The sequence below is a fragment of the Schistocerca cancellata genome, chromosome 1 (assembly GCF_023864275.1).
Source record: "Schistocerca cancellata isolate TAMUIC-IGC-003103 chromosome 1, iqSchCanc2.1, whole genome shotgun sequence".
Classification (NCBI taxonomy): Eukaryota; Metazoa; Arthropoda; class Insecta; order Orthoptera; family Acrididae; genus Schistocerca; species Schistocerca cancellata.
Genome location: NC_064626.1, coordinates 624,637,624 through 624,650,917, shown reverse-complemented (window position 1 = coordinate 624,650,917; position 13,294 = coordinate 624,637,624). Strand labels below are relative to the sequence as shown.

At 40.4% G+C, this 13,294-nt stretch overlaps 1 protein-coding gene across 1 annotated transcript in view; it reads right to left on the bottom strand.

The window, feature by feature from the left end:
- LOC126090393 (nephrin-like) overlaps nt 1–9,737 on the bottom strand; it is a gene marked incomplete at its 3' end in the record, with an annotated part of 461,612 nt that extends 451,875 nt beyond the window's left edge. The window contains exon 1 of the mRNA XM_049906987.1: nt 8,493–9,737. Within this exon, the coding sequence (XP_049762944.1) occupies nt 8,493–8,709 (217 nt within the window). The remainder of the gene's footprint in view (nt 1–8,492) is intronic.
- Between the last annotated feature and the right edge of the window lie 3,557 nt (nt 9,738–13,294).

Sequence of the window (13,294 nt, the reverse complement as noted above, 5' to 3'; positions counted from 1 at the left end):
AATATCACAAATAGCAGCTGATGACATAAGTCTTTGTTAACTACTAGTTTCAAAGGTATGTCGTGAACTTAATCGGCGTGACGTTAAAGCATAATCAGCGCCGTTGACATCTAAAGATGGGTGACTCAAAAACGTGCCAAGGTCTATAAAGCGTTGAAATGCGCATAGACCCAAACCAGCGTTAGCAATGCATGAACGCTTGAAACCAACGTCTTTGTTTGCGAATAGAAATATAGTGCAGTACAACTATAGCTGTTATTTGTGTTGAGAAACAAAGAACTTGCACCCTGGTGTGCACCTGTCACCTAAAACAAGCTAATGCCTAGGCCTTGGAAGTATGTACTAGGATGGCTGAAACATGCAACTATTTTGGAGGGAAGTCGTTTTCCTACGTAGACTGTGTTATTTTTAAATAAACGCTTTTTTATGATTTAACAGTTGGCTAATATGGCCCCCTTAGCTTTGTCAAGTTTGATAATACCCGAGGGGCTGTAGTTAGTTTATCGCTAAATCATTAAATAAAGTGGTTATTTCAAATAAAACAACTTATTCAGGCGCGTGACGCCCTTAAAAAAATTCATAGCGGCTTCGAATCCACAAAAAAATAAAACAATAGAACTGTTGGTGCGAATACTCGTTGTCATTGGCATAAACAGAAAACTTCCTGTTCAAATAATATCACGACGTCAATTTTTTATTTTGTATTAACGTAGAGAGTAAACCCATTGTGAAATTATTAATTAGTGTCTTCTTTAGACCGCAACTTTCCAAGCGGAGAACGGCTCATGTTCTCTACAGATCAGCTACAGATGTATTATGATTGAATGTCGAGAAGTTATTCACTAAAGCCGGATCCCACAAAGTACGTAAACTTTACTAATGATAGCTAAATATTCTTCATACTGAAAAGAATAAAATAAATCGACAGAGACGTGAAACAAACTGACACTACCAGCAAACAACTCCAAGAGAGCTTTTAATCATGATACACATCTGATGATCGTGGTTTCTACGCTTTCACTGTTACCTATTAATAGAGTCCTACAACGACGGCACTTCAGAGAAATTGTAAAGAAATGAAGATTGGTCCCGTAAGTGTATGTAATTGTGTAAATTTCCCTAAAATATTTCTTGAAATACTTTACTTTACTTCAAATTCATAGGGCCCAAATTTAGCCTCAGACATGTGGCAGTGGTACAATATACTAGTTGGACTCGTGATTCGCATTAAAAATGCAGCAGATACCGGCAACTGATGATGGAAGAACACTTGCAGTATATCTCTCCACAACCAAATACTCGACAATGAAAAATCATTAGCATATTACTACTAAAATAGAGAATAATTTGTTACTGATTGTTGAACGTTTTAAGAGTATTTCTGTTTAAACTGACAAATATTATTGCTAACCAATGAAAAACTTAGACCAAAATAATTACTAATTTATTCCTAAAAGAAGTTACAGCTTGATCCACTATTTTCAGGTAAGTGGGAGCAATGACAGATAGAATTGCTTAGCAGTAATAGAAAGATGAATGTCCGTATTACAAACTTAGTTTGGGGCAACGGCAGCGATGGTGGGAGGTAGGCAGGAAGATTAGCGATTCAAGTCTAATTAGTAACATCGTCATGGAGTACAGAGTACCAGTATCATGGAGGAGGGACGTGACTGTTATATTGTTAAAATAATCGGTCAAATATTCACATGGACAGATGGTGGGTAAAACAGAACAATTTAAATGTAAGTTGTCTGACACGAATATGAACATTGCACCGACAGAATCTTAAGTGCCTTTAATGATAAGCTACTTTTCTCAGTACTGTTGAAAGAGAATACTAAATCACTGCACTTATGGAGAGCACTTCTGTCTTATGAACTGAATACTTCTGTAATACGCATTCATAGGCTAAAGAGCGAGTAAATGGTCGAACCGTCATATTATCTCCTGTGAAGAACTTATCGCTCATTTGATGACTGAATTAACAGCCGAGTCAATGCGACGCCTTCTCGGGAAATAACCCAAGAAGAATAAACTCGCGTATTGCAAACTTTCGATAACTGGTTAGCGATCTTTACAATAATTTCAAATTATGGTTAAAGGATAATAGAAAAAAAAGATGACGCAAAGAAAGTATTCAAAGAACCATATTCTTCACGTGACATACACATAGTAAAAAAATAAACGGTAAAAGAATTGCCCCCTGGGATATATGTAGAAGGAGCTGTTGACTGAAATAAAGAGTGGAAATGTGAATTTGAGTGATGAGCTGTTGTGACATAAATTCGCTTATTAGCTAAGTTGTATAGATGCTATATGTAAAAACCTTATAATGAAGTAATAGCAAGTAAACGTTTAAAAGAAGGTGTCTTACCTCATCAAGAAACTAAATATCTCACTGTGCTACGGCATGCTTTAGTAACAAGTACACTTCTCAAAACGACTTTCCATAAATAAACTTCTCTTGAACACATCACTGTACGTAGTATAAAACGCAATCACATCCAAAACAACTGGTGCACTCTGTTAAAATTTTATCGACGACTGTTAAGTTTCGACAGATTGTCGAGGACGGTACTTTGCAGAATTTCTTAATGTGTATCATTTCTTTTTCCGTTAAGAAACTAAATGTGCACTTCTACACTAGTCACCTGTGAAAAAAAGTTTCTGCAACATCTGTTGTGAAGTGTGAATAGCGTACGGCATTAGTACTTTTTACGTAAATCACTGATTCTACTGTCCACGGCATACCAGAAATTAAATCCAAAAAAGTCCATACACCTTCTTCTGTGCCTCCTTTTATAAAGACTATCCGGTGTCGAAAGAATGTCCCTATATTTGTGAAATTTATTGCATTATTACCTTCAGAAATAAACATTACAAGGACATTTGTATGTTTTTAGTAGGGAAGAGGCAAGCCAGTTTCCTTTCTCACAAGCTACGACATAGTCGCGAATACACACAGTGATCCAGGTACTGTCAAATGCTTTTTATTCCAGTCTTTGAGCATAGTATAAAGACCTTCGACGATGACCGGTTTCAGTCAGTAAAGACCATCTTCTGTTCTGTGTTACAGCATGTCCTGGTGTAGAACAGGTCTGAAGAAAATAGCACCACGTAAAAATTACATTTTTAGAAAGAGAAATTGAGAAATTGCAAAAATTTATACTGTCGTGACTAGAGATTATAGATGAATTAAAAAAATGGTTCAAATGGCTCTAAGTACTATGGGACTAAACATCTGAGCTCATCAGTCCCCTAGACTTAGAACTACTTAAACCGAACCAACCTAAGGACATCACACACATCCATGCGGGGGACTGATGACCTTATCTGTTTAGTCCCCCTTAAACATCCCAACAACCACCACCACCACATCCAAGCCAGAGACAGGATTCGAACCTGCGACCGTAGCAGCCGCGTGGTTGCGGACTGAAGCGCCTAGAACCGATGGACCACAGCGACCGACTTATAGATGAATATGAAAGAAAGTAGAAAAATGGTAATGGAAGGTAAACGAATGAAATCAGGCAATACTAAAAGAAATAGATATTGGAATGAGACGCTAAAAGCAATTTGCTGCGTGGACATAAAAATAACTGCCGATGGTCATAATTTAATCGATTAAAGTGCAGACTGACAGTACTAAGATAAGCATTTCCGAAACACCGAAAATTGTTAACAGTGAATATAAATTTCGGTATTAAGAAGCATTTTGTGAAGGCAGTTGATTCGAGCGTAGCCTTGTACGGAACTGAAACGCAATTTAAACAAAAACAAATTTTCTTGAAATGTGGTGCTGCAGCAGAACGGTGTAAATTATATGAGTAGATCGAATAACTAACGAGGAGGTACTGAACTGAAGTGGGAAAAAATAAATTTATATCGTAAATTGACTAAAAGAAGGGATCGATTGACAGGACACGTCCTGAGGCATCAGCGAGTCTTGAATTTGTTATTGGAAGGAGTGGTGGCAGTGATAAAAATTGTACTGTGAGATCTAGGTTTAAATACAGGAAACAGGCTCCGATGAATGTAGGTTCCTGTACTTATGCAGAGACGAAAATGCTTCAATAGCATGGACTACATGCATACCCCCGTATTCTGACCGAGATCGCAAAAACAACACACTGGGTCATTATAGACAAAGACATTTGTTAAATGTCTCAGAAAATGTTCTGCTATTATTACACAGTGTCATGACATGTTAAGCACATACAACTACAGTATTTGCTTGTGACGCTTTCTAGAGTCATCCATTTTTCTCATTCACATGTACACCGTCCGTCAAAGTTGCCCTGAGAATTATTTTATTCCTGCCTTTTAAACGACGTCAGCGAAGTAGCCATGGTGGCAGCTTGAACTAACAACTGTAAACAAGAGACATGAAGGCAGTGTTAGGAATCTGACAAGTGACTACAGTGTGTCTACGCTGAATCAACTGTTCAGTGTTCAGTACATTTTCCAGAACATTTAGAAGAGAAAAAGTGTAGAAACAAATCGGTCCTATACATATGAGAAGGTCGGATAATATGCAAATGTGACGCTCGAGTTGAACAATATCCCAAAGAAAGACTTTTTCTAACAGTTTCGCATGGTTTTATGAACTTTCTGTGCGTTGTTCTCAAGTAGTGGGAGAATTTGCACAACATCTGAAGCATTAAACCACCATCTTAATGCTTCTGTGCTTTCTGTCACTCGAGCCTCGTAACCTTTTTGAATGACGGGTCTATGTATATTATTTGTTAAGTATCTAACAGATTAATTCGTTGTCAGAGTTACTTCCTTAATCTCAAACGTTTTGTGCAGTAAGAGTATTCATGTGCTACATTGTGCTTCTTACCTTCAGTCCTCTAGTTCTTATTATCAGTTATGAAAGCATTCTACATTTGCTACTTTCGACTGTCGAAAATGTAAATAGTAATCAGATCTCTACTAGGGATGTCATTAAAGAAAGGAACCTAATTTTTGAAACCGATGAACTACTTCAACTCTTGCTGGAGATATTTACATAATACTTCTGAATGTTCAAAGTCATTTGCGCGTATCATCGACTATAAAAGCAATCACTTCCAAACGAAGAATTGTGAAGCTCAAATTACCTATACAAATTTTTCATTTTTAGCCTACTGCTGTCTGGTTGAAATTTTATTTAAAGTAAAAAATCATATTTGCGAAATTATCTTCGGTTAAGTAGTGACATCAGCATATAATAACCTTATACATAAGGTAGTAAATCACATTTCACTGGAAAGTGAATACGAAAACAGGAAATAATCGGAAAAGGTGATAAGATGAAGAATATTTATTTAAAAAAAATTGGATCTCCTCTCAGCTATATCAGTCAAAGTACGACCACTAGAAACAAATGATCACAAGATCGGAATTATTGGCAGCCAGGGGTTTTGAACATAGGTAGAAAACCTTTATAGCACATGGGAACTCTTAAGGCATAATTTACAAATGTTAATTTTATCTTTGGTAGCCTCCGACGGTGTAGCTGTAGGTGGGAAACATCTAAGTAAGTCAGTTACAGCGTTGTCGTGAATAGAAACAACTGATACCTCTTTCATGGAAAGTGAACAAACATTGAGCTATACGATTGATCCTACCGAAGCTCCGGTTTCAAATGTCCATCATTCCAGTATTTTAGCAGCCCTGCATTTCACATAACAGCTCACGTAGGTAGTTTTGCACTGAAAAAATGCTATCTATCTGACAGCAAGGGTCTCAGTCAGCCCCCCACGCTTCAAGTATACTTGGACTGGATTACGTCGTACTAATTCTAAGTAGGACAGCAAATACTTTAGGTCTATCTCCAAACAACTGAATCATTAGGAACTACGGTTTATGCAAAGTCCATTATTAATAACACCTACACGAAACATCTTCTAAAAATGAAGCACGATCAGATTTGACGCTTTGTTTAACTATTTCCGTGCAAGTATGATAGATCTGAAAGTGTCCTTTACGTTTTAAATGTAGAATTTAGGACTAATTTAAGAGCACAGCGTTTTATTTTATTTCAGAATGAAAACGATAAGGAATATGTTACTACATGGTAAAAGTTAACTATTCAAATGTACCTAGCTATTCAACAGTAACAGGTCTACAGGTCTCCATTATATGTGATTCATCCATGTCTTTCACACTATTTATTCAGTTCTCAATAATACACTCCCTTCTGACTGTTACAGAATAGTGAAAAATTTTAGATACATTGCTGAATTTTGGTAAACTAAATTTAAGTAATATTTACTTACTTATTCATCGAATTATACAAACTTCTCGACGTGTAAAATACTTGAGACTGAATTCAGCAGTGAACGGGTGATATAAGAAAAAGATTAAACGCCAAAGAGAATCAGATTTGAAATTGTTGTTGCTGTTGTGGTCTTCAGTCCAGAGACTGGTTTGAAGCAGCGCTCCATGCTACTCTATCCTGTGCAAGCATCTTCATTTCCAAATAACTACTGGAACCAATGTCCTTCTGAAACTTCTTAGCGTATTCATCTCTTGGACTTCCTCTACGATTTTTACCCTCCACGCTGCCCTCAAATACTAAATTGGTGATCTCTCGATGCCTCCGAACATGTCCTACCAACCGATCCCTTCTTATAGTCAAGTTGTGCCACAAATTCCTCTTCTCCCCAATTCTGTTCAGTAATTTCTAATTCGTTATGTGGTCTACCCATGCGATTGGAAATTATGGACATGAAATTCTGAGCTTTTTCAACGCTGAAAGATTAGTTTAGTAATGGGAAACAATTTTAAAGTTCAGCGCTTTCGATGTTTTGAAATTTTGTAAGGGATTGATAGGAGGTCACAGTATTAAATATTCTGATAATAGTGTAGTGTTCAGGCGTAGGTGAAAAAATTATATGAAAGGCAAACAAGGTGATCAGATGCTATAGATGACCAAGTAAGTAAATTTCCTCATGTCTGACGTCAACGCCTTAGACAGCCAGATATATTTGACTTGCGACCGATAGCCCCCAAATTTATGAAGATGAATGCGTCTGAGTGAAAGATACAAAGTAAAGAAAAGTTCTTTGCTAAATACGGATGCTAAGTCGCGGGGAATCGTAAGTCAATGAAATAAACAGTACAGTGGGACCATTGAAATTAGCTGAAAAGGAAACAATTTTCTGTGTAAGATATAATAGGTAATTCAGCAGCACTCATTCATTCATTCATTCATTGCCGTGTCCGGTCAGCATTTCCAGAAGGTAGCAACTCCGATGTCGTTTCCCTCGATCAGGTCCTGTGTTGTGAAGGGTCGTTCAAGTTGAGGGCAAATCATCTGGAAAATGCCCCATTTTCTCAAGTTGGTCTTCCAAAGAGGAACGCCCACCCTAAGACGACTGAGCGATCAACGCAGAAGTAGTAAATCAGCAGCAAGTATAACTGCAAACACTCGTTTAGCTTTAATTAATTTGATCCACTAGAGCTGATGGAGTCGTAAATCAGAATAACGAATGAAACAGTGGCAGTGAGTGTATGAAGATATTACCACCAAGGATTGTTTAAGAGCTATCTTCTAATATATAATGTTTTGGGGCTACTCAATTTGATGAAAAAGAAATTTGTGCCTCAGAAAAAGGCATTCGGAACTATTTACAGAGTCAGTCTATGGACTACTGGTAGACCGTTATTCATGCGTCCCCTGATGCAAACGAGGTGCTCCTATTGAGAAGAAAAACTGCTGCATCCACTCAGTGTGCGTTAGAAAGGTAAACGATTTTCACTTCAATAAAACTTCCTGAATAGTTAGTAAGAAAGGTGTACCCATTTCTATAGGTTTTACTTTAATAAGCTACCACCAGATCTGTAAAATCTGATAAAAGTGAAATTATCCAACACTTCGTGTCTCACTTTAATTTCATTCAATACGAAATGTGCTAGAAGTATTTGGGCCATAGGACTTTCGGTCACACGTATAAAAAACTTAAAAAAGAGAGTTCCACAATTTTTTCTGTCTAAATCGGACTAGGAATACATTTCATCACAGCCACCCTCGAATGCTACAACACGGAACATGTATTACCAGTTCCGGTTCAAGGATCTTACACACTGAAGAGGAAGTGACAATTCAAACTCATTTGACGCTCTGAATGGAAGAAAACCACGTTTCACGTTCTATCGTCATCAGATTATGTCCATGATCTGCATGGAAACATAAAATTAATGTATTCCTTTCATGTGTTCTAGACGGGAAAGGCGCACGGAAATAGGAAACAAAGCCCAAGATTTACATTTTGAATCGGTAACAGAGAAAAAGGTAGTATTAGCCATAGCCAGAGCCGTGTTTCCAGAAAAAGCATCAGCACATTTTACTTTTGCATTTTCATCATCTAATGAGGTTACATACAGTTTCGTAGAGAATGGTTTAAGGTTTGTGTTAGAAATTACTGAAACTGTGGTGTTTTAGCACAAAGAAGTTGCTTCATTAGATTAATGAACTCAGCGTTGCACTGAACACTGTGACTTACTTGTGACGTTTTTGATATTCCTGTGGCGGACGTGCCTGAGGGGGTGTGGCTGGCTGTGGCCGGCGGCGCACACGGCGGCGAGAAGGAAGGCCAGGGCGAAAGTGAGCGGCAGCGCTCTGCTCGCCGCTTCCACCACGCACGACAAGCAGCCTCCGGGCACCCGACGATGAGGCGCCGCGAGCGTTCGAAACGTTCCGACGTGAGCTTGCGGCTGCATCGTACTGAGGGATGGCTAACTACTCCTTTCACAAACGCGTAGACACTCAGAAAGGACACGGGGAATGATTCATCTCTTGCCAGACTTCTGCTTACTCAATAATACATGCACGCGAGTTAAAACGCACCCGTGTTAAGACAGTTACTGCATTCCCTTTTAAAATAAAGCAATTATGAAAATTTTGGAGGAACGTAACGCAAGCTGCAATATAAAAAAAATGTTTTTACACAGAGCTGTTCGTATGAGGCTCAGTGAAACCATTGAGTGTCCTGACCTTTGTCGTTAGATATTCACTCTTTTGAAGAAAGTGAACCGTATTACTATCTAAGAAATTAATAGCTAAGGAGAAACATTAAGTATTAACTACTGGAGTTTAACTGGGTGTAGAGTACTTACTTACAATAAAATAAATAATATTTATCGGCTTTCAACGAACGAAGAAACGTGATCAAATTTCATGTCGAGTATTTGAAACGCATTCCATATTTCCATGTAGGCAGCAATTTACCATGCTTGAAGAAGACAGCGAAGAAATTTAAAATAACTTCTTAATACGATCGGAGGTACATCATTACAATCGTCTATTAATATCGATAATAGTAATGGAAAATTTTGTCGCCTACTTTCGTCATATGTTATCCAACATCATACAGTTCACCAGACGCCTCCCAAGTAATAATAATTAACGAAAGCACAGTATGCCAACCCCTCTGTTCCTAGACGAAGAGTAAGAATTATCGAAATGAACTGTTTCGGACGTAGAGATGTTACTGTCGTCGGGATATGGGGTGATACAGAACTCGTCACATCGCAGATCACGTAAGGAATTCAAGTCCGGTAAGTGGGCTGCCGCTGTCCACAAGAGCAGCAGTATCCGGAAAAGTAAACTGAATCCTTTTGTCACAGAGGAGCGGTAGCTGTGCAGCTCGGAGCACTCCGTGAAGAAAGTGCGCGCTGTGGCTCGGAGCCGTCGGCGGTCGCGGGCCGACGAGTGCTGAGGCGGCAGCGGCAGCGGCGGTCTTACCCGATTGGCGGTCGCGCCGCAACTGAGCGCGAGGCAGCGGGGCAGCGAGCTTCCGCTGGGCCGCCGCCGCCCGCGCTGGCGCCGCGCCAAGGTGGCGCAAAGTGGATGCGGCGGCGGCGGCGGCGGTGGCTGCCTAACCTCTGTAAGGTGACCGCCACCAGCCTCAGCACACTGGCTCACTGCACACGGACGCGTCACGTCCTACGAGAGCCTTCAATAAATAATGCAACACTTTTATTCTGAAAGCAGCTAGGTTTAATTCAGAATTCCAATACACCATACTATTCCTTACTCTTTCGGCTACAAATCCCTGTCTTCCGTTCAGTGTGACACTCTTACGTCATGCCACTAGGAGGGTCTTCATGCTTGCATCGTTCCACTCTACTGGTCGACCTCGGAGCCAACGTCTTGCTGCATCGATAAAACCCTCCCCCACCCCCCACCCCTACGTCCACTGTGGAATGCATCCTTCATTAGGCCGAACAGATAGATGCTCTCTACACCTTTGAGTACCCCAACTGGTGTACCGTATTAACGGCAGAGACATCCAGTTGTGCAGCGAGTTGTTGCATTGTGATCCGTCGATCACTTTGAAAGAGACTGTCCGCACGTTCCTCTGCAGGTTTTCGGGGCTTGGTAGCGATGATGACAGACGCCACGTTTAACGACTAACTGTTCACTGACAAGTCTCGGTAGACATTCTGCTAGCGCCCGTACGACACTCTAGTTTACCACAAAAGAAACAGAATGATAGCCCACTGCTTGCAACGAACCTCCTTTACAGACGCCATTTGAAGCCAGGTATAACGCGGCCATCCATCGGAACTACATGCAACTATACGAGCTGAAACGGGATCATCCTACAATACTGGCCATTAAAATTGCTACACCACGAAGATAACGTGCTACAGACGCGAGATGATGCTATGATATGCAAAGGATTAGCTTCTCAGAGCATTCACAAAAGGTTGGCGCCGGTGGCGACACCTACAACAGGCTGACACAAGGAATGTTACTAACCGATTTCTCATACACAAACAGCAGTTGACCGGCGTTGCCTGATGAAACGTTGTTGTGATACCTCGTGTAAGGAGGAGAAATGCGTACCATCACGTTTCCGAGATTGATAAATGTAGAATTGTAGCCTTTCCCGATTGGGGTTTATCATATAGAGAAATTGTTCCTCGCGTTGGTCGAGATCCAATGACTGTTAGCAGAATATGGAATCGGTGGGTTCAGGAGGGTAATACGGAACGCCGTGCTGGATCCCAACGGCCACGTATCACTAGCAGTTGAGATGACAGGCATCTTATCCGCATGGCTGTAACGGATCGTGCAGCCACGTCTCGATCCCTGAGTCAACAGATGGGGACGTTTGTAAGACAACAACCATCTGCACGAACAGATCGACGACGTTTGCAGCAGCATGGACTATCAGCTCGGAGACCATGACTGCTGTTACCCTTGACGCTGCATCACAGACAGGAGCGCGTGCGATGGTGTACTCAACGACGAACCTGGGCGCACGAATAGCAAAACGCCATTTATTCAGATGAATTCAGGTTATGTTTACAGCATCATTATGGTCGCATCCGTGTTTGGCGACATCGCGGTGAACGCATATTGGATGCGTATCACCCGGCGTGATGATATGGGGGGGCCATTGGTTACACGTCTCGGTCACCTCTTGTTCGCATTGACGGCACTTTGACCAGTGTACATTACATTTCAGATGTATTACGACCCGTGGCGCTACCCTTCATTCGATCACTGCAAGGCCGGCCGCGGTGGTCTAGTGGTTCTAGGCGCGCAGACCGGAACGGCGGGACTGCTACGGTCGCAGGTTCGAATCCTGCCTCTGGCATGGATGTGTTTGATGTCCTTAGTTTAGTTAGGTTTAAGTAGTTGTAAGTTCTAGGGGCTGATGACCACAGAATTTAAGTCCCATAGTGCTCAGAACTATTTCGATCACTGCGACATCATACATTTCAGCAGGATAATGCATGACCGCATGTTGCAGGTCCTGTACGGGCCTTTCTGGATACAGAAAATGTTCGACTGCTTCTCTGTCCAGCACATTCTCCAGATCCCTCACCAACGGAAAACGTCTGGCCGACCAACTTGCTCCTGATGAACTGTGGTATCTTGATGAAGCTGCATGGGCAGCTGTACCTGTACACGCCATCCAAGGTCTGTTTGACTCAATGCCCAGGCGTATGAAGGCCGTTATTACGGGGAGAGGTGGTTGTTCTGGGTCTCTGTGCACCCAAATTGAGTGAAAATGTAATCACATGTCAGTTCTAGTATAATATATTTGTCCAATGAATACCCATTTATCATCTGCATTTCTTCTTGGTGTAGCAATTTTAATGGCCAGTCGTGTATATGTCGCACAACAAATCCCGTACTTTTCATCCAGTACTGGCAGAGAATAAAATGTGCTGCTTTACTTACTGAATGCACAGTTTCACGCAGTGCGAACTGCTAACCTTGAAACGTTTGCTAAAGCTCAGGATAATTAAATCCCTACCCAATGATGCGCCAGTCACTAGTGATTACAAACAATATTTTAGTCACGTCATAGCACGTTTCGCATTGGACTTGATTTTCAAACTTAATTCGCTGATAGCGAATTCATTGACATCGGTTGTATTAGCTATAGATCTACTACCAAATAGTGACATACGAAAATTTTGGCATGTCACGGTTGGGTAGTAGATCTATATCTGACACAGCTGATGCGTAGGAATTCACATTCGGGATTAATTTCGTAAGTAATTCATCCACCTATGGATCGTCAACATTTCTGTTCTTTTAGATATGCATGTAAGTACTGAACTTCAGTTTGGTTACAGTTTCAGTAACATTACGTCTGCGTGGTAAGAGTTAAAGTGGCATTGCTGATAGAGATCCACATTGGACGCAGACAGCTGCTGCTCCCTGTTCTTGCTACACCTGAAACTGTCTGTACAAAAATCCCTCCACACTGCCAATAGGTCTGGCCACGACGACCATTATTGTCATTCGTCGCAAAGCAAGACACATTAAGAAGGTTTAGTCACTTTGAAACGTCTCATTAGAAAAATTAGTGATTTACTGTGCTGGTGAACCCCTTACGTTATTTGATTTTCAATCAGCTGAGCAAAACTGAACGTACTCAGACGTTTATCTCTTTACTTATTCTGATCATCACTAAACTAACATACAATATTTTTAGCGCAACGCAATCTGACTTCTAATAATCCCTACAAAAGAATGGCCCTGACTAACAATAACCTATACCTTTCATGAATGACTTACCTCAAAAAACCTTCATTGCTCAAACTACTGCAATACAGTGAGCGCCGATACTGCCAGCTAAATAAAAGATTCTAACTACTGAAGTGACTAACTACTGATAGGCATAGTTAGCAAATGAAAGATTTTGATAAAGAACAAACAACGTATTTACCTTAATAGTGTTCACAAGTAATTATATATATATATATATATATATATATATATATATATATATATATATATATATATATCAGTTCATGACATCCACTCTTACAAATTCAC